We start from the raw sequence: 19,227 nt of genomic DNA, 5'->3' as shown, positions 1-19,227 counted from the left end.
ACGGGCTGATTAGCACTTCTTTGCACTCTGAGAACTATGTTGATTGGATGTACAACCGCCAAGGCGCTCACCGCTGCAGTTCTTCCAGTTTGAAATGGAAATTCACCAAAAGCCGAGACATTGCTCATTTTTAGGCATCCAAACGGCTTGCCCACTATTATCAAGCACATTCAGCGATTGGCTTCGCGTTAGCATTCATCAGTCTAGAGAGACTTTACACGCAAGGATGATCTGCCATCTCGAAAAATCATGTTCGACTACTTCAATGTTTACCACACTGCCCTTCACCCAAGCTATCGCTTGATCTTAATGTTTTCTCAGCATCCAACTCCAATGTGACCAGGGATCCCTCGCGAGATCTTCCATATCTTTGACGTGTCTATGATCTTCCCACAGAGAGAGGAGACCAGCATCGATTGCTAGGCTAGCATACTTTCTCGCAAGCCACGGCTCTCCAACACCGCTGTATTCAATTGCAGCAAGCATGTAGGCCTCACTAAGGAAACTCCAGTTGTGCTCTTGGTGATACAGAGATATAAGAAGCTCGGCCATTTGTGGTGTAGCATTTGACTGAGGCGAGTGATCCTTCAGCTCCTCAAGCAGTGAGTAGATTTGTGCTATTCGTTTGTCTGAGGCTTCAGTCATGAGATCAGATTGTTTGCAAAAATGACAGCTGCAATTGAAGCCCCAGTTGGAGTGCAGACGATTCTGCCTGTCATCGCGAGATTGCAAAGGCTCGACATAACTGATTGTGAGCTCTTCGCCGGGGACGATGTCGCGAAGGGCGGTTGTGCGCTGTGTGAGAGTCCGAGGATCAAACCAGTAGTCGATGTTGGGGCGGCAATCGTGATTCAGGCGAGAAGCTAGACGTGTCATTAGTATTTGATGGCAGCAAAAAAATATGCAGGATGAAAGGGTCTAAAGGGGAACTTACTTTGAGCAAACAGTGCATAAAACCGGTCGTCAGTACGGCTGCTATTGGTGCTGATCGAAAACATATTGTTCTTGGCAATTGCAGCGACGGTAGATACCTCGCCTCCATGGTATCCGTGCGTAGACAGATTCATGACCTGATTCCGATGATGGGAATTCAACAGGCCTACTGCATGAGCTCTCATGATGTCCAGCTGGTTTCGTGGCATCGATTCGAGTGCTGAGCAGTCAACCAGAAGACTGGCGGTCTCTTTGAGAATCACCTCACCCCGTGCGATACGTTCAGTGGCTACCAATCCATATTCTTTGCCAGGAATAGCCGCGACCTTAATCTTTGGCGATATCTGATTGGTACCCATAAGATAGCTTGGTTCGGTAAACCCCCGACTATTCACAATATGACTGGCAGTCTCGGCCTCGGTTATGACAGCCATGCCCTTGCCTCCGTAGTCTTCCTTGATGTAAATGCAAAATTCGGGAGATTCAAGCCCTTCTTTGAAGCATCGAGAAATCCCAGTCCAGAGAGAACTTGTTGGTAAGCCTGAAGAGTTAGACGAGACGCGGTCCCGAGCGGTGGTGAGCGGGTCTACAACATCCTTGACGGTGCAGATCAAGGAGTGTGCGAGAGGCTGGGGAAAGACACAGAGTGCGTCGGGGCCGGTATTCTTGACGTTCCCCAGAACATGGGTCAATCCTGTGCACAGGAGAAGCAGACACTTCATCGTAAGTTGTTGCAAAAATGGATGTCGAAAGCGCATGAGCTCCGGGGGCGTAAGACCACTCCTTGATGTATTTTTGCTCACTCACTCGTCTACATCTCCCTCCTCTTAACCCAAAAAACATATGATGCATGGGCTTGGGTCAAGGCTCAGAGTAGTATACTTATGCTGACTGACAAGTTGGCGAGCCAAGATTCTTACGATCTAGATAAGTTGTTGACTATCTGACTGTCTTACTACTGGACATTCTGACTGATCATCTGACGGCTGACTCAATACCCTGGCAGCTTACAAGCAGGGTGGTTACGTGCCCCACGCATTAAACTCTCTCTCTTCAAGTGACTCAAAGTGCATTCATTCCTCGCGACTGCAACGAAGGCTGGACTATCCATTCAGATTGCCCCCTGGTTGAAGGATAAGTCAACCCATTGTAGTAATTGCTACCCCATAGGACTATGCGAAAGAATCCCGGCGCGCTTTTGCTTGCAGTCGCATGGTTGTTCAACTAGTATCGCGCATTCAGGTAAAACACCTTACTTCTGTCTACCGCTCACTACATCAGACGCGTTGCCAAGTGCAAGAGGGGCATCCGTTGAGTCTTGAGTAGTTAGATCCATGAAGCCTCTAACATAAACCAGCTACCATCTTCTGAGACACATAACTGTCGAGAAAGGCCCTTCGTCAAATCCCTCATCTAGCCACATGCGCTACTTAGGCCTGACCTACTATAGTCTTTTGTCTTCCCGTCAAGGCGTGCAGTGTAGAATCGATGCGACAGCCAATGCACCAGATACCGAGGTGCATGCACTTGTAGCTGTGTGCGGGGTTCAGGTCACGGAATGCCATTCCGAAGGTTATATGCAAAAGTAGCAGGTGGGAGAGGCTTCATAGGATGACAAACCGTCATCATAGGTGCGAATGCCCCATGAGGATGTGCCTGCTCTCCATCCGTCGCTGTGTGGGCAATGAGGCTCGTGATCAATGCCCATAGGCGGGGATACTAATACAAGATGCGTCATGTAAGCCGTCCGTCGGGCATATAGCATAGCAATGATGCTTGGGGGCTGGGTGAAACACGGACCTTGTCTCTCAAGATCCACGCGATCTCGGGCACGGATTCTATCATCAACGGGTCGTCGAGAGTTCCCATGAGTTGATCATCCAAGTCAGCCCTCCCTTGTTTGACTTCCTCGGCGTAAAAGCATTCAGCACCTCTAAGCATTTCTTCAATGAAACCAGATTGCTCCCATCTATTCCAAATGTTGGAATGCTCTCTGATCTCGGAGAGCAGAGTGGGAAGCCGCCGCTCGCGACTGGCACTCTGCTCGTTTGAGAGCGCAGGTGACTCGCTCAGGTCGGCTGTGTAGTAGAGAGATAGCACGGCATCCAAGCTGCTGAAGCCCAGAAGTTTTGCACAATGCTTCAGACAGTTCAGCCTCTCGCAAAGAGACGTAGTGCTTGCTATAGAGCCGACCCGTCCCCGTGGCGTTTTCAGTTCATTCTTCCCAGCGCAGGAGCCACCGCGAATACCCATGAACTCGTCAGAGTAGTCACGACGTTGGAAAGCTTCTGTTTCGGGTGGGGAGGAGAGATAACTGAGAGCGATATCGTTTCCCCAGCTTGGTATCTCACCTGGGGCCATCATCCCAAGCATCTGGTCCGAGGGGACATCAAACCTCACAGCCAGTGGATCTCCGCGGTCGAAACATCCCGGCGCCAATCCTTTATGGATGTCATTTGGCCTTCCCCCACTGAAGAGCCCGGCTGGGCTGGCGATCAGTGGTGGGTTCTGCGGTGTCTGGGCAAGAAAACGCCACATGGTCTCGGCGACTTCTGGGTATTGTGACGAGGGATCTTCTGAAAGAGACATTGATTCTCTGGACATGCTAGTTGAGCTGAGAGGAGGCGCTGTTGATGATGGCACTGATCGTTGTCCTGGGGTCGTGGGTACGCTGAGCGAGTCTTTGTCCCGGGGCTCATGCTCGTTGGCGGACAATTCTTTCTTCTCTTTGACCAAACTCTCAAGAACTTGAAGACGCTGTTTAAGCTTCTCACCTGCCTTTATTATCAGCTTGAGCTCCTAATTAGAATTGATGTCGAGACATACGGTGAGCACGTTGCGCGATTCGGTTCTGAATCCTCTTCTTCTCTCTCGGGTCAGATACTGCGGTCCAGTCATCCTTTCCTGAAACGGAAGCAGCATTCTCTCTATCCATTGTCCCTATACGCAATCAATGTATTCGACTGGAAAGTGAGTTTCTTGGAATCAACTTCAAAGCAGGTCAACAAGTAAGACGAAAGATGTTACGAGACAGTTCTGGTGGAATCTCGAGTAAAATCATGTACCAATGGCATTTTAAACCTGCATTTCCTAGCAGTATTCCCGCTTGATTCAAAGTTGCTAGGTCTTTATTTACAACTTTAGCGACTTTTACCAGCTTTCGCCTGCGAGGTTTATTCCCCGAGCTTGCAAACATCTTGTGCTTCCCAGCTCGTGTTTCTCCAAACTCAATACTACGTGAAGGACGTCTTTGGCCTATCCACTTAGCCAGGCTGTCTCACCAGGTTATTCTTAACTCCTCCAATCCTTGTTGGAGTCTTCAAAAGACCCTCTTGACTCGTGATTTCTTGCTCAACTTTGACGTTTGGTGTACTCGGATTCGCTGCCGAAATGTGCCCCGAAATCTAAGCATGGTCTGGGGGAGAAGATATCTCAGATATCATGCCACAGACCCTTGGGTTTGCCTGAGCTACAACCCACTTGGCTTCGGCTTACCTCTTTGGATGGTAGGTTCCGTCGGCCTTTACTGGTTTGTTTGCCGCTTCGTGGCGATGCGAGTGAAATGCAGTCAGAGATCCACAAAGTGGACCATGATCAAGCCAAGAGTCGGCTACGAGGATGGCGGGTTTCACGTCGAGAAGCCGACTTCTAGACGATAAAAACGTGGACTACTAGTCAAACTAGCACAAGTAAATGTGGTATATCATTGACTCTACCTTGCAGTCTGTACTGCCCAGCACTACGGAGGCAGTTTGACCGATATAAATAGCGGACTTAGTTATGACGGCTTTGAAGCTGCGGGACCGGAGAAAATGTACGGCCAGACCATTCCGATGTGGCACTTCGTAGAATTGTTGATACAAACATCACTCCGTATCAATACCCAGGCACGCAGGATACTATTGCGGAGTTAATGCATCGGGTCAAGGATGAGTGAGCACTGAGCAATGCCCGTCCGAAGCTCCCAGCCGCCAGACATGACTCGTACGGAAGCGGCCCGCCCCGCAGACGCCGGAAACCTTAATCGAGGATCCTTGCTTGGGAAGTAGCAGAGTTCGATATCACAAACCATGTTCGTCTTTGAGGGTTATGCCGAATGAAGCCACTCTAGCCGATAAGTCAAATCTGTGCGGCAAGACTGAATGCATCCTCCCGTCGGCTGCTCCACCGGGCCGCCTAATACAAAGCGGAAGCCACGGAATTTTGCCTACCATCCGGCCCTGGTCTTCGGCTTCGGGTGAGTGGAGAGAAGGGCCGTTGCACAATGAGAGCTATTGACTTCTTTTTTCTCAGCGCTCAGTCGTCGGGCCGAAGCCCGCACAGTCTTCTGAATAATATGTATCATTTCTGGCAACCCCGCGTAACTTTGGCTTCGGGTACTCCTTAGCCGCCCATGGCCTATTGACCGTGCGTGAGGAACCCGGTCGGCAGTGGGCCAGCCTCTATCACCTCCTTGACGATCTGTATCTAGATATAGCATCCGGCCTCTTGTGAACTCTATGCAGCACTAAGTCGCACTGTCGAATAGGAAGAAGAGTAAAGGTTAGTAGAATTGGTGATCACTGGGCAAATGAAACTACCCAGCTGTGACCAGCGGCAACACGTCAGACATTCGATCTTGGACTGTGGGCACCTGCACAAATCGCAACTAATCCGCAGATTATCAGATATCATTTATTGGACAGAGTTTTGACCTGATACGTATATATTGATCTAAGCCACCACCATCCCGGCCCCTCCCACGTCGAACAACAACCCAAAGTCTTTGACCGAGGCCATGGAAGATTTGGAAACATTCACAAAATTTACAATTGAGTAGGTTGAATACAACTATAGGTGCAGATGATATCTCATTGGTGGAAGCAGTCGTGAACCTCAGTAGACAGATACTAGAACCCCCAAGTTACAACCTGACCCATTCTTCAGTACACACATATACCTTCAATTCTTTCCCCTTATGTTGAAGCGTGCTGTCTCCTCATACCTCTTTAATCATCAATTGTATTGATCGACCTCTCGTCATGATCATCACAAAGGTGGTGTGATCTTGTTGCCCAAGAATGGATCGATTTCCTCAGTGAACACATAGTTGCCATCAGAGTCGAGAGGATACGACTTGCCTGAGTATCACGGACACATCAGCATGTCTCACAACGTATATAATGTGCTTTTCTTACCAAGGAATGGATGAACAATTGTGACATTGTCGTAAATATCGAAGTGGCGATCTCGAGCCCAGTTATTGACGAGGTCCCAATTATAGCAGCTATGCTCGGTCCGGAAGTTCGTCAATGGCCTTCTATTGTTGTCGACCCAGTCATATGAACCGATTGAGATGTCTGCTTTGCACATGAGAGCCATGCGAATGTCTATCAAGTAATTCATATGCGCATTAGCAAAATAAGCAAGAGTGGACATTGAATGTTTTAGAAACCTCTTACTATCAACGCAGTGATCAATATGATCTTCCAGATGACGCTTCAGCTTCACATTGCCCTTGAAGTAGTAATCCGGGTATAGAGCTTGTCGAACTAATTTCAAACAGTGGATTTGATGATGGACGTTCAACCCGCTCCAATAATATTCGGTCAAATGACCAGATGCATCTGAAAGTCGAACAGAAGTCCTGTTGATTTTCTTGAGGTCTTCTGCTTTGAGTTTAAGATTGCTGTATAAGACGAGCTCGTCCCATGCAGCGTCTAATTCTGGTCTCGGCTTGCCTCGATAGACGTTACCATCCGTCACTTCGTTCATCCACAAGGATCGTTCTGGCTTCAGAGCCTTTCGAGCTGGTGCTGTTGTCCGGAGATTGACTATCAGTACATAAATCAGAAAGATACGCCTAGAACAGAGTCAACTTACACCATACCATGGTCTGGTCGTCGGCGCATATCTTCTCTTCACCCTGAAGGGAAATGACGAAGGTCAGGAAGAGTGCGGTATAGAACGTAAATGCCATGAGATGGACCCAAAGATATGGTCGGCAGAGTTGATGAGATAGTTTGCCGGATCCCTTCCGGGGGCGAAGGGCGCCCTTTTCGGCGAGTAGGTGGTCCTCAGACCCGGCATCGGATCCATTCTCGTTCATGATTTGGTACTCCGGTAGACCAGAGATACGAGACCAAGGCCATTTGAGAAGGTTCATTGTTGTAGATGAGAATTGGTCGCAAAGCTTTGTGAGAAGATGTGTGAAAACGTATCGTGATATCGTTATCGTGGTAAGACCATGTGCAGCCGAGACTCAAGTAGGACCGACTTGTGGAACTTCGGCGGTCCTTTTCGAAATCAAGCCACACGATCCTACATGTATGACTACCTTAGTTCACTCTATCGAAAAAAAGAGTATGCCGTCGCGAAGTTGAAGTTTCCGAGGTCTCAAGCAATAAGGCAAGGTATATACAGATTGAATCTGACATAATACTTTGCGTGACATGAATCTAAGCTTCTCATATGACTAAAGTCCGCTTGAGCATCTGGTATCTCCACTCTTTCTGAGGACAGTGACAGCGCTATGCCGTCTGACAACTGACTCATACACTGACTATCCGACCATCTTGACAGGCTCGGCTGCTCGCGACTGTACCACAACATGATGATCTCAGGTTATACCTTGGCATCTAGGTGATGTGCCTCAATGACATCAAACGGTGTTGCTGGCGGAGCTGGCCATTTTCCAGCACGAATGAGATTCTGTCAGTCAAATGACAATGTTTATGGATGGTGATGTGAAAATCAGTCAATGAACTTACAGTTTACTGGACGTCGAATACCATCTTTGAGGAAACCATGATCTGAACATAAGTATTTAGCTTCTCCAACTTGTCCGAGATAGTTCTCATCTCAACCAGCTCTCTACATAACAGCTTCCATCGAACGCAAATACACCAAGTACCTCACCAATAACCAGCCACCCACATCCACTTTCAAAATGAAGTTCTCTAACACCCTCCTGCTTATCGCCCCCTTGACTGCCCTCGCGGCTGAGACATTTGGTAAGTCTAACATTCTCTGATCACCAATTTAGCATCGATTGAGAGGCATAATTGTCAAGAAATTTATCTCTCTAATACTTTAGTAGGTGCACACGGTGGTGCGGTGGCTCAGGCTGGCGCCAAGGTCCATCAGCGCGAGGAGTCCACTGCCTTCAGCCCTGCCCAGGATGACGCCAAAGCCTACAAGCGCGGCCAGGACGATGCCAAAGCCTACAAGCGCGGCCAGGACGATGCCAAAGCCTACAAGCGCGGCCAGGACGATGCTAAGGCGTACAAGCGTGGTCAAGACGACGCAAAGGCGTACAAGCGTGGCCAAGATGATGCGAAGGCCTACAAGAGAGGTCAAGATGACGCCAAGGCCTATAAGCGCGGTCAAGACGATGCCAAAGCCTACAAGAGAGGCCAGGATGACGCTAAGGCTTATAAGCGTGGCCAAGATGATGCAAAGGCATACAAGAGAGGTCAGGACGACGCGAAGGCGTACAAGCGCGGCCAGGATGATGCTAAGGCCTACAAGCTTTTGTAAGCGGGGTCTATGGCCAAAATCTGGTGGACTTCAAGTTGCTTTGAAATTGGTAAGTAATTGCTATCTGTACCAATAAGATTGTCAATGAGCGATGAGACTGATTGAAAAATTTAGAAGCTGGCAAATCGTATGTGTTGCAGAGCAACCTGTGAGAGTCATACTCGACTATACCTTGCATCATGACCTTGTGAAACCAGCTGCTACCCTTCGCCCCATTGCCATCTAGAGTTTGCAAATTACTTTGCAGATACTTTACCATTACTTACTATTCGGGGGTTCGTCAGTCATTCATGTATAGATCTATAGTCTGTCATTCATCACTAGGTCAATACACTATTTCCCCCTGCTCTGGTACTCGCTCGGTTTGGCCACGAGTCTATCCACGTGAGACACTTTACTTACGCCCATGTACAATGCATCGATATGAGGTAGACGAAGCAGTCCAATGATTCCTGTTCAGAAGACTCAGTAATTCTGAAGATCTTTTGATATAGCTTTTGTTCTAATTTAACCAAAGTTGCCTAAACGCCTATCCATGCCATTATGTATATCACTTCAAAAATGTAGTCGTAGCCCCATTACTGAAATAAAACTAGCACCCTAGTTCAGCTTGGCTTCCTCGACGGCCAAAGGCGCCACCAAGTCTGTAATCCAGGCCTGCTTCTTCTCATCGGTGTATTGAGGGTAGGGGCGTCTGCAGTGGCAGCTGGTCAAAGGGTATCTGTGAGATTTGGCAACCACCCACTTGGTGCCGTTGATACCGCCCTTGCCGAAAGCCCACTCCATCTGGGCCAGCTTGAGCTGAGCGGCAGAGGCTTCCTCGATCTTGCCAGCGTTGTAAAGGTCAAAAATCTTGATGCAGTACTTGGGGAAGAGGTTGGCGACGCCGGTGATGGTGCCGTTGCTGCCGACGGACATGGCGGGCACGAGCCAGTCACTCTGACCAGCGAGGGCGAAGAACTCGGAGGGGTCGAACTCAGCGCGGACGCGGGCGACCTTGGCGATTCCACCGCAGGTGAGCTTTACACCGACAATGTTGGCGTGCTTGCCCAGGCGAGAGAGCATGTCAGAGTTGACGTCGAGGCCGGCGGCAACACCGGGGAAGTTGTAGATGATGATGGGGATGGGGCTGGCGTCGGCGAGCTCCTCGAAGAAGCCGACGATTGCCTCCTCGTTCATGGCGAAGTGGAAGTAGCTGGGGACAAGGACAAGGGCGTAGTCGGCGCCAGCGGCCTTGGCGAGCTTTGTCTCATCGATAACGGCACGGGTGGACTGGCCACCGCAGCCCATGGTGATAGTGAGGTCGGGGCGACCGGCCTTGACGGCAACCTCTCTTGTGGCCTTGACGAGTCTAGTCTTCTCATCATTGGTGAGGGTGACAGCCTCGCCGTTGGTGCCAGCCAAGACAACTGCGACACTCTTAGACTTGATGTTCTTATGCTCTACTTGGGCTTATTACTTACCTCCATGGAGGCCAGACTTCACCAAGAACTCGAGGTGCTTGGTCTGCACGTCCCAGTCGATCTCTTGGCTGGCATCGTTACCAAACCAGGTCAAACTAGGCACGTGGATACCGGCGGGAAAAGTCTTAGCAGCCATTGTGAATGATGTAGTGGGTGTAGGATACGCTTGACAAAATGAACACGGATGAGTTTAGGGTATCGATTGAAGGTTTAGGGATAATGAGAAGAAAGGCCAAACAGATTTGAATGGCAACAGTCGATACAAGTATGTTCTGAACTCCGTGGGTCGGAGCGCTCAACCCCGCGGTTGGCATCGAGGCGCGGGGCCCTTCAAGGTGGCATGTTTCCGACAAGCCGACCTTCCCCACGGGCATGAACCGAGCATGCAAGGCGGGTTTCTTGTGGAGTCGGAGCCTCAGGAAGCGGGCAGGGTCATGAGTCGTGAGCTGCCCACTGAGTCTTCCCCACGGGCCAGGTCATCTGATTGAAGAACTCCAGACTTTCACAGAAGACCATGTCGAAACCGGACAAAGAACCTGAGTTTTGAGAGTAACCGATCGGAGTGGATCGGTGTCGCGGCCGTCTGTGGGCCTTCCGATCGGGACCCACACTGATCGGGTACGCTAGTGTCGCCCGTCGGTTGCAGCCGATGGAACTAGTCACGCAGCTTGCTAGCCCGGAATCTAATCTGGCTCTCACCAAGGCGGCAATGGTTACTGTGGCGTGGAAGAGAAGTCATCAATCATTGATGACTTGGGTAGATGGAACATGTGCTGAAGATGATTTAATTGAGGTGTACAATAAAAGGGGTATCTAATGCTCTGGCGACTTGAGCTAAGTAGTTACTAGTACGAAGCAAGCGAACACTTCCAACGTGGAGCTATCCTCGGCAAGTGCGAAGCTCGCGAAGAGCCATTGTTCGAGTAGAGATTGGTGGTGAAGCCTTCTGAAGTTGTCGAATACTAAGGCATCTCAGACGATAGCAAAACATGCGTTGAATATGGCATGCATCACGGATCGGATGTCAACCCGGACCTTCTCAGCATCCTGCCTAGCCTGTACCTCTTCTAGAACTTGGGCAGTGATTTTCGCATTGCCGGCAACGCTCTCCATACGCAGGATCTGGGTCTTGATCCATATCCTCTCCTGGGGGTCCTGCTCTTCCGACCCTAGCATCAGTAAAGGCCACAGCATGTTGACCGGTAATGAGTTATCTGCGTCCAGTGAATCAACTAGTAGTCGAGCTAGGCGTCGAATCTGATTGAGAGCATCGCTGGCTTCTTTAGTAAGGGGAAAGGTTTTGTATGCCACTCTATGTAGGTGGACTTTACTTGCGTGATAGTTGGCAAGATATGTTCGAAATGCACGTGTGATAACGAACGCTAGGTGCGGCGAAACGTGAGGCTCCGTCAACTTCCCCGCCACGGCATAGTCCATGAGCGGGGGCCGCTGCTCGTACAAGGTCCGCAGATCCGCTGCGATGGCGGCCCCGATGTTCATGACCTCCGTCTCGTCCTCGACGGTGCCACGTGACCTATGCCAAGGGTCGATCTTTGATATCCGACCCATGAAGCTCTGAACCTTTTGGAAGAAGACAATGCCGGGCTGGTATAGAACTTGGAATAGGACATCCTCAATGTCACCATCTCCAAAGTCCTCCCTGGTTGAGTCTGCGCCTCCTCCATCAAAACTAGCTGGTGACGCTTCGACTAAGAGCAGCTCGTCATCTTTGGAAAGGAGCAAGCCCTGTCCACCAGCGGAAACGGCACGGGCATCGAGTAGGCGCATCCACTGCAGGAATTGCTTCTCGATAGCGGCAAAACTGCTCTTCTCGCCTTGCTGGAACAGTCCATAGGCCCGCTTAAGGAACGAGTCTGCAGCCTTGATCTGACCTCGGAGGATGTCGACATAACTGAGGAAGAAGAGCGTTGCGAGAAGGTGCTCCCTGCGTGAGCTCGGATTGTCGGTCGCGGGCGACGACTCGTCGCCACAGATAGCCACTTCCGACACGGCTTTCTGATAATGATCTTCCGGACTGGCTAGCCAGGAGCCTTCGCGACGTGATAGCATCAGGTTCGAGAAGGCGAGTACCGACCACTTGACCATTTGCGACGCACCCGCCATGTCGACGACAACTTGTCGAACGGCGAGCCACTTCTTCTGCGTCTCGACTTCGGCAAGGATGGGAGGGACAACGACGCGGCTGAAGTAGTCCATGAGTCTGTCATCCTCAGTCGGGACCTGTAATGCCATGGCCTGCTCTGACTGACTACTAGCATCAGGGATTGGTGATGGGTCTGGCAGCTCATCCATAGCAGTCCGATCTGGGAAGGCGAGATTCGGCGGGCTACTCATGAGCGGCGGTTGCCGGCTTCCAAGAGGTTGACCTGCAAACTGGTTCCTCTTTGGCTAAGCAGTTAGCGTGACGAGTCCATGGGATGGAATTGGGATCGGGTTTGGGGATGTCTTACGAGAACTTGCCCATCAAGGCTCATCTGCTGACCAGGTTCTGGGTTGACCTGCTGCCAGGCATCGCCAGCATCCCACAAGAAGTTGGCATAGTCGAATATCTCATCAACGGCCTGCATGGGCTGGAACACCGACGCCGCCGGCGAAACGGAGGCATCGGTAGCATGGGACGGGATAGCCGGACTACGACCAGACCCGGAGGACCCTGCGGCTGCTAACATTGCGTGGGCGGCGAAGCTGCTCGACTGCGGCCGCCACTTGCACTCTAGATTCAGGCGCTCGCAATGACTGCACCGAGGCCGACTCTCATCACATTTGACTTTGCGGCGTCTGTGGGTCGAACATTAGCAAGATGATCATCCATCGGCACGGAGTGTTGCCGGTGATGTCGGGTCGTTGACTGGACCTCCTCGACAGTACCACGTCGGGAGATTGCCCGACGACCGTCCATGGGCTGCCGGATCGGAGTCTCAAGGTACCAAGTGTGAAATAAAACTTACTTGCAAGTCAAACAACCTTCCCTGGACCTAACTGATCTCCTCGCTGGTCGGGAGTAACTTGGCAGAGCCGACGTCCCACTATTCTCCTGCATGCTGGCGGTTGCGATCGCGTGCGGGCTCTTTGGCAATGGCGGACATCCTCCCCTTTTGGCCCCCTTCGAGTTTTTTCCTCTACTGCCGCTGACTGTCACTCGCACTGCCTTGTCTGCCTGCCTGTAATGGTTTGGTGTGGCCGCTGCTGCACTGGGTTGGAGTGTGGATGAGCGCGCAACGTTTTGTCCAAAGCTGGGGGAATGGAGCGCGGGGATATTTCCCCCCCTTTCAACTCCACGATGTGGGGGGGTTGCGGAGGGGGTTAAATTCCTCCCCTGAAAATTTTCTGCGCTGTTGCCGGCTGACTCGTACGCTTAAATGTCCTGCGCTATGCGGTGGCCTTTGGAGTCAGTTCCTAGGCCGATGTTAGTAATGGCAACTTGAACAACGGTGGAGATTCTAGCGCGCTTTTCGGAGGCCAAAGTATGAACGTGAATACCGGGCCTTGAGGATTGATGCATCGCCACAAGCCACAGTTGGAATTCGTGACGAATTCGTGATCCCTTGAGTCTACTCTCATGCCGTCAACAGAGGGCGAACTGAGTTGTCAATTTGGAACTTCAGTTACGATACGCGTCTTGTATGAGTTCATCTTCGTCTGGGGTTAAATGCCCTAATTGATGGAATCGAGACAGATGTTGAACTTGAAAAGGAGTTGAGCCCTCATGCTCAGTGATTGTAGCACAGTCACCCTGACAACGAAATAGGCACACTGCAGACTAAAGTAACGGCGAGACTACCAGTGCCTCACACAATGATTGCTAGTATCTAGAGATGCTCGAAGTCTAGTTTCCGAGCTTTTGTCCCCTCGCGGAAGTTGGCCGAAAGAGTGTGACAGCCAGAATGGGGTTGACTGTGTAGCCCACCACCAAAATGCGTCAGCCACCTCAAATCTAACGCGACTGAACTTATCCGGAGAGTCAACGATAAATGTGATATTCATCCTATTTTGAAGACTTGAACGTCTGATCTCAGCGCCAATCTCGTTTCGATCTCTTCGTGCTATGGTGCTCACATAGAAGTCCATTTTTGGGTCCGAGGAATGTGTGAAGTTGATCCTTTCATGTTCAGCCCGTAGACTCACTCAGGAGTCCGTACGCTCAAAGTGGGCTCAAACTAACGACTTATAGCCACCCTGATAAGTGCATTTTCATCTACTAAAACGCCAGTATTTGTTTGAAGACTGCGCGTGTAAATAACGTAAGTTAGTTCAAGGAATGGATTTGGGGCCATTTGTGTAAGTCTCAAATCATAACATTGTCATTTCCAAAATCCCTCGGGAGACAAGTTTTCTGATCATGGTACTGCGACGCCGCTTTAAGAGATCATGATGCATAAAAGACCCCATCTTGAGTGTTTTTTTCTCGGCTTGAATTAAAAGCTCGATGTGGGCTATTCAACCGACGGAAAAGCACCCCCGTGACCGGTGAAGATTCCGCGCCAAGTCGTGCAGTCCTCCATCACTAGCTTCCCAGACCCCAGGCCGGGGGTGGCTGAGCACAGCTAAAAATGTGGAATTGTATGATATCCAGCAGTTTGGAAGGTATAACCGATGTTCAAAGGTAGACGATGCCACGAATCAAGTTCAGCGGTGGTAAAATGATTCGGCGCCAGCGACTGAAATTTTAGAGATTCCCTTCAATGCAGAGAGTCTCTTTGCATGCACCGTAACATCACATGAGCCCTGCTGGGGATTTATTCATGGGTAGATAGACATGAAAGCTGTGGATATTGGGAGCCCGAAGAGCATCTCCGCCGCAGAAACAGCCCTGCATGCCAACGAGATCTGAGGCGACGTGGCGCATACGACATAGACAGGAGCCAAGCCAGAACCAAGGAGCCCTTATCAGTTTTGGGCTGTTCCGCCGAGGTCTTCGGGGGTAATGAGAGGTTCCTGATGGAGCCGCTTCGTGACAGCGCAGCGGCTCGCGTGGTCTCGGAACTCAAACTTGACTACCGATGAGGAGGTTGGGGGCAGATCCAGACCCGCGCCGGGTACAGATGAACTGCCAGACTGGGGAATCACCCCGGTCCCGTCATGGCTTGTCACCCACACCTTGATCCAACTCCAGAGAAGAAATGCCATTTTGCACCTTCCGGTTCTTTGGGACCTGAGGTTGCTCTCGGTTTTCATACGCCGGGTTCCAGATCATTATATCAACTTGGATGCACATTCGACTTACTGCGTCCGATTCTCCCCGTTTATTTTCGTCTCGGCATTCCTTTTCAACTAGCGTATGGCTCAGCTGGGCTTTTCATTTTTCTTCCTTTCATATGAAACCTTATCTCGTGTGGTATTTTTCGCGAAGTCATATCCCCTTTTTGAGTTGAAACCAGACACGTAAAAGTGAATGAATGTTTGGTTCGCTAACACTGAAAGAGGGAAATTCGTACAAAAGGCCATCGAAATCCGTGACGTTCAACTTCGATCATCAAGAATCGGGGTCTAAATATGACAGAAGTGCGATTTGTTAAAACCAGGGCCACCGAGTAGTATTGCAATCCATCGTGCCTCTTTCTGATGTCTTTGTTGGATTCAGGATCTTGGATGGTGTTACCCCTCATCCTCGTGTGGTTCATGCATATAGTAAGTGGGCTGTGTAAGTGAATGTAACGGAGGAAACGACCTTGGCACACTTACGTTTGGTAACGATAAATGGCGACAAAAGCTCTGATTTTGGTTGAGAGATATCAAAGTCAGCCAAATGATGTGAAGAGACATGTTCGTTTTGTGCTTTCACTTACCCCCTCTTTGGAGCCTTTCTTGGCTGCTCCACACATCTGCTGACGCCAAGTGTTTGCTGCCCAGTCTGTCCAATTGTGCAGGGGCAAGATGCGATCACATTCATCACTGCCAAATGGTTGGTTGGACCGTGAGGATGAAGTTCTTTTGTTGCCCCCTCCACAAACCCGACTCTTCGTTACGGGTCCCGGGCAAGTTTTAACGACTGCCACCCAGTTTTTCCCCATGGGGGTGTCGCGGGGTAAACACCGCCGATCCTCGACCGTTCCACGAAGCTGTTCCAAACACGGGCTTTCCATTCGATGGAAGGCAGTTCAAGCTTATTGTAGGGTGGAACGTCATGGCGGCCTAGATAAAGCTTGCCTCCCCGCTTTGTCTCCACGATGAACTGGTCTGCCGGGTCCTATCTCTATCTCACACAATTCCCAGGTTGTTCCTCTATCCCTCCGTAGTAGTGTGATACGGTCTCTCCATCTCGATCTTACTCTTTCCATCAGGCTCTTTAATCTGAAAGCCCAATATGGGCTTCTTCAGTACCCACGCGTCCGGGACGCTTGATCCCCCAGAGGTGCGAAACTGGCGCATTCACTTGATCGCCCTCGTCGCGAGCATGTCAGCTTTGGCTAGTACGTGGTTCTCTCATGTTTCTGGATCAACTTTTGCCTCTCTCTAGATGAAGGGGCACTTGACATACACCACGTCTTCGAGAGTTTAGTGTGACATTTCTGGGTGCACCGCACCATGTCAATCCGTGTCAGTCAGCGAGCAGGGAGGTCTCTGGTTGACCGCAGTTCGTTAGTATGACCTCCTTAAAGATCACTTGCTAACTCACTCGCTCAGTGGGCTACGATACTGCAGTCATTGGAGGAACAATGGCACTGGACTCATTCCGGCGTGATTTTCACCTGGACGAGGTTAGTTCGACAACCCGCGATACCATCCAGGGCAACATCGTCTCGACATTTCAGGTATGCTTGTTGACAAGAACTATAAATGGATTGTTTCATGACTGAATGGATGTTCTAGGCTGGTTGCTTCTTTGGTGCCCTATTCACGTTCCCCATCGCCGAGAAATTCGGTCGCAGGAAGACAGTCATGCTCGCCGGAACCGTCTTTCTCATCGGTGGCACTCTTATGACTGCAGCCAGCGGAAACCTGAACTTAATCTACGCAGGCCGTGCCATTGCTGGTTTGGGAATCGGGGCATCATCGTTGACTGTCCCCGTTTACATCGCCGAGACGGCCCCGCCTTCGATCCGTGGTCGACTGGTCGGCATCTTCGAAATCGCCTCTCAGGGAGGTGGTATGCTGGGCTTCTGGATCAATGTAAGTACATCCATCGTGATGTCCTCAGAATTTTGAGTCGAAGATCTGACGTGAAGATCCTAGTATGCTACTGACAGGACGATTGATGTCAACTCAAGGGCCCAGTGGATCGTACCCCTCGGAATTCAGCTAGTGCCGGGCTTGGGACTTGCGCTCGGCATGATCTGGTGCCCAGAGTCTCCCCGTTGGCTCGCTCGTGGAGACCATTTTGACTCTGCAGAAAGAATTTTGACCCAGATCCGAGGTCTGCCAGCAGATCACGAGTACATTCGCCGTGAGATGAACGATATACGCACTCAGGTCGAACAGCGTACATCTCAACGCATGACAAAGAAGCAAATGTTCCAAAAGCTTTTCCAAAAGGGTATTCGAAACCGCATGGGCTTGGGCATGGCACTCATGTTCCTTCAGAGTTTCACTGGTGCGTAGGATATCTATGACCCCTTTTCTCAACTACGATGTCTAATTCAGACCTAGGAGTGAATATCATCACATACTACGCGCCCAGAATTTTTGAAAGTCTTGGAATAACTGGGACATCCACGAAGCTTTTTTCTACTGGTTTCTACGGTATCGCAAAGACCTTTGGAATGTTCCTCTTCACCTTCTGGGTTGCTGAGAGAGTCGGTCGACGAAAGGGACTGTTGTGGGGATCTGCACTTGGCTGCATTCCGATGTGGTACATTGGAGGATATGTCATGGTAAGATTCCTTGCTACCTGTTCTGTATCAAGACAAGAAATTGGAGCAAGACGACTCGTTTCACTTCCGTATTGACACTGTGTGTAGAAAGCAGACCCTGCTACAGCTGCCGCTGCAGGCCAAGTCACCCGAGACGGCTGGGGCTATCTCGCCATGGCTTGTGTCTACATTAACGGAGTAAGCTGCCTTTGCATTGGGATGTGCCTAATTTGTAGCACCAACACTGAACTATTACCATAGGTCATCATCTGCGCAACGTGGCAAGGAATCACTTGGCTTTACGCTTCTGAAGTGCAGACCCTGGAAATCAGAATGCTGGCCGTCTCCATCACAACCGCCACAACCTGGCTCGGAAGCTTCATCATCGCTCGCTCCACACCGTACATGATCTCTGACCTAGGATATGGCGCATACTTCTTCTTTAGCAGTATCTTGATGCTCATGGGTATTTGGGCATTCTTCTTTGTGCCAGAGACCAAGGGTATGCTGACTTATTCGTCATCTGGAAGCTTATACATTGCTAATCAAGATATCACCAGGCCTGACTCTTGAGGACATGGACGCTCTTTTCATGCAACCTACCCACAAGACAGTGTGGGCTCAGATGAGAGGCAGAGCAGTGGTAGCCCCTGGCCGAGCCAGGTCTCCCTCCATCACCGACGAGAAACACGAGGCAAATATCGAGGCTGCCCAGATTGAAGAGCGTACCAAGTCATGAAACTAGTGGTTGCCTTTCTGCGGCCCGATAGTCGGAGATGAGGCTCTCAGTGCGTTTCTGTCACCCCTATTCATCTCGAAACCTGTAAGTAGTCCTAAATAGGGAGCACCACATATTCCGAAAAGGAATATTGGGAGCAGTGGGTGAAAGCCGATGGATATAGGACCGGCCTGCTATCCTTGGAATCTGTGGAACACATTGTATCGTGGGAACAAAGACTATTATGCGCCGTATGCGACCTTGAGTTCTTACTGCTTGGTGATTCGCTTCTTCCTCGCTCAGAGGTGAGACTGGTCTCTTTCTCAACATGGTAGACCACTGTTATATTTGCTCCAACAGCAAATTCTTATAATCCTAGTAAAGCACTCGTAATATCTGATAACTGGGTGACAAAAGCCATCTGCGCTATTACCCAATCCATCAGCACACTATACTAATGTAGCTAAATACTACAAAACAATGAGGTTTGGGCCCTTCATGAAAACCTGTGACTAAGTATCTGACTCGAGCGTAGGCCAAGGTTAAGTTATTCGTGCATAGACTATACCATCTAATTTGAGTCTTGAGACGCACAAGCGCTTTTGACTCCACGGTGTTGAATAGCCTTCACAATACGCGTTCTCAACTTTCTACATCGGTAGTCCGTGTGAGAGCCCCTTTTGGTATCAAGACCCTTCCCCATATCCAGGCCCTTAGGACTTTTTTTGGTGTTGTATTGAATCTACTCATGAACTCTCGCATTTGAAGTGTCGCTTAGACCGTA

General features: G+C 50.2%; 7 protein-coding genes across 7 annotated transcripts; 2 read left to right on the top strand and 5 right to left on the bottom strand.

Moving 5' to 3' along the window:
• Positions 1–306: 306 nt before the first annotated feature.
• CCOS01_01787 (uncharacterized protein) lies at positions 307–1,655 on the bottom strand (the record flags this gene model as incomplete). The annotated part of the gene is made up of 2 exons (XM_060449980.1): positions 307–863; positions 935–1,655. The coding sequence occupies 2 exons, from the start codon at positions 1,653–1,655 to the stop codon at positions 307–309; spliced, it is 1,278 nt and encodes a 425-aa protein (XP_060318630.1).
• Positions 1,656–2,667: 1,012 nt separating this feature from the next.
• CCOS01_01786 (uncharacterized protein) lies at positions 2,668–3,868 on the bottom strand (the record flags this gene model as incomplete). The annotated part of the gene is made up of 2 exons (XM_060449979.1): positions 2,668–3,707; positions 3,760–3,868. 2 exons carry the CDS (start codon positions 3,866–3,868, stop codon positions 2,668–2,670), a joined length of 1,149 nt encoding a protein of 382 aa, XP_060318629.1.
• A 2,093-nt stretch (positions 3,869–5,961) lies between these two features.
• Positions 5,962–7,078, bottom strand: CCOS01_01785 (uncharacterized protein; the record flags this gene model as incomplete). The annotated part of the gene is made up of 4 exons (XM_060449978.1): positions 5,962–6,053; positions 6,111–6,302; positions 6,375–6,728; positions 6,796–7,078. The coding sequence occupies 4 exons, from the start codon at positions 7,076–7,078 to the stop codon at positions 5,962–5,964; spliced, it is 921 nt and encodes a 306-aa protein (XP_060318628.1).
• Positions 7,079–7,861: 783 nt separating this feature from the next.
• Positions 7,862–8,451, top strand: CCOS01_01784 (uncharacterized protein; the record flags this gene model as incomplete). Its single annotated transcript, XM_060449977.1, has 2 exons — positions 7,862–7,925; positions 8,012–8,451. 2 exons carry the CDS (start codon positions 7,862–7,864, stop codon positions 8,449–8,451), a joined length of 504 nt encoding a protein of 167 aa, XP_060318627.1.
• Positions 8,452–9,051: 600 nt separating this feature from the next.
• On the bottom strand, positions 9,052–10,050 carry CCOS01_01783 (dihydrodipicolinate synthetase; the record flags this gene model as incomplete). The annotated part of the gene is made up of 2 exons (XM_060449976.1): positions 9,052–9,860; positions 9,915–10,050. The coding sequence occupies 2 exons, from the start codon at positions 10,048–10,050 to the stop codon at positions 9,052–9,054; spliced, it is 945 nt and encodes a 314-aa protein (XP_060318626.1).
• Positions 10,051–10,886: 836 nt separating this feature from the next.
• CCOS01_01782 (uncharacterized protein) lies at positions 10,887–12,604 on the bottom strand (the record flags this gene model as incomplete). Its single annotated transcript, XM_060449975.1, has 2 exons — positions 10,887–12,323; positions 12,386–12,604. 2 exons carry the CDS (start codon positions 12,602–12,604, stop codon positions 10,887–10,889), a joined length of 1,656 nt encoding a protein of 551 aa, XP_060318625.1.
• A 3,635-nt stretch (positions 12,605–16,239) lies between these two features.
• CCOS01_01781 (uncharacterized protein) lies at positions 16,240–18,464 on the top strand (the record flags this gene model as incomplete). Its single annotated transcript, XM_060449974.1, has 8 exons — positions 16,240–16,345; positions 16,560–16,687; positions 16,746–17,045; positions 17,109–17,466; positions 17,523–17,746; positions 17,834–17,923; positions 17,987–18,227; positions 18,286–18,464. The coding sequence occupies 8 exons, from the start codon at positions 16,240–16,242 to the stop codon at positions 18,462–18,464; spliced, it is 1,626 nt and encodes a 541-aa protein (XP_060318624.1).
• Between the last annotated feature and the right edge of the window lie 763 nt (positions 18,465–19,227).

This window comes from Colletotrichum costaricense (genome assembly GCF_030867565.1).
Source record: "Colletotrichum costaricense strain IMI 309622 chromosome Unknown Scaffold_2.1, whole genome shotgun sequence".
Lineage (NCBI taxonomy): Eukaryota > Fungi > Ascomycota > Sordariomycetes > Glomerellales > Glomerellaceae > Colletotrichum > Colletotrichum costaricense.
The sequence above is the reverse complement of the archived record's forward strand: the minus strand, read 5'-3'. Positions and strand labels throughout refer to the sequence as shown.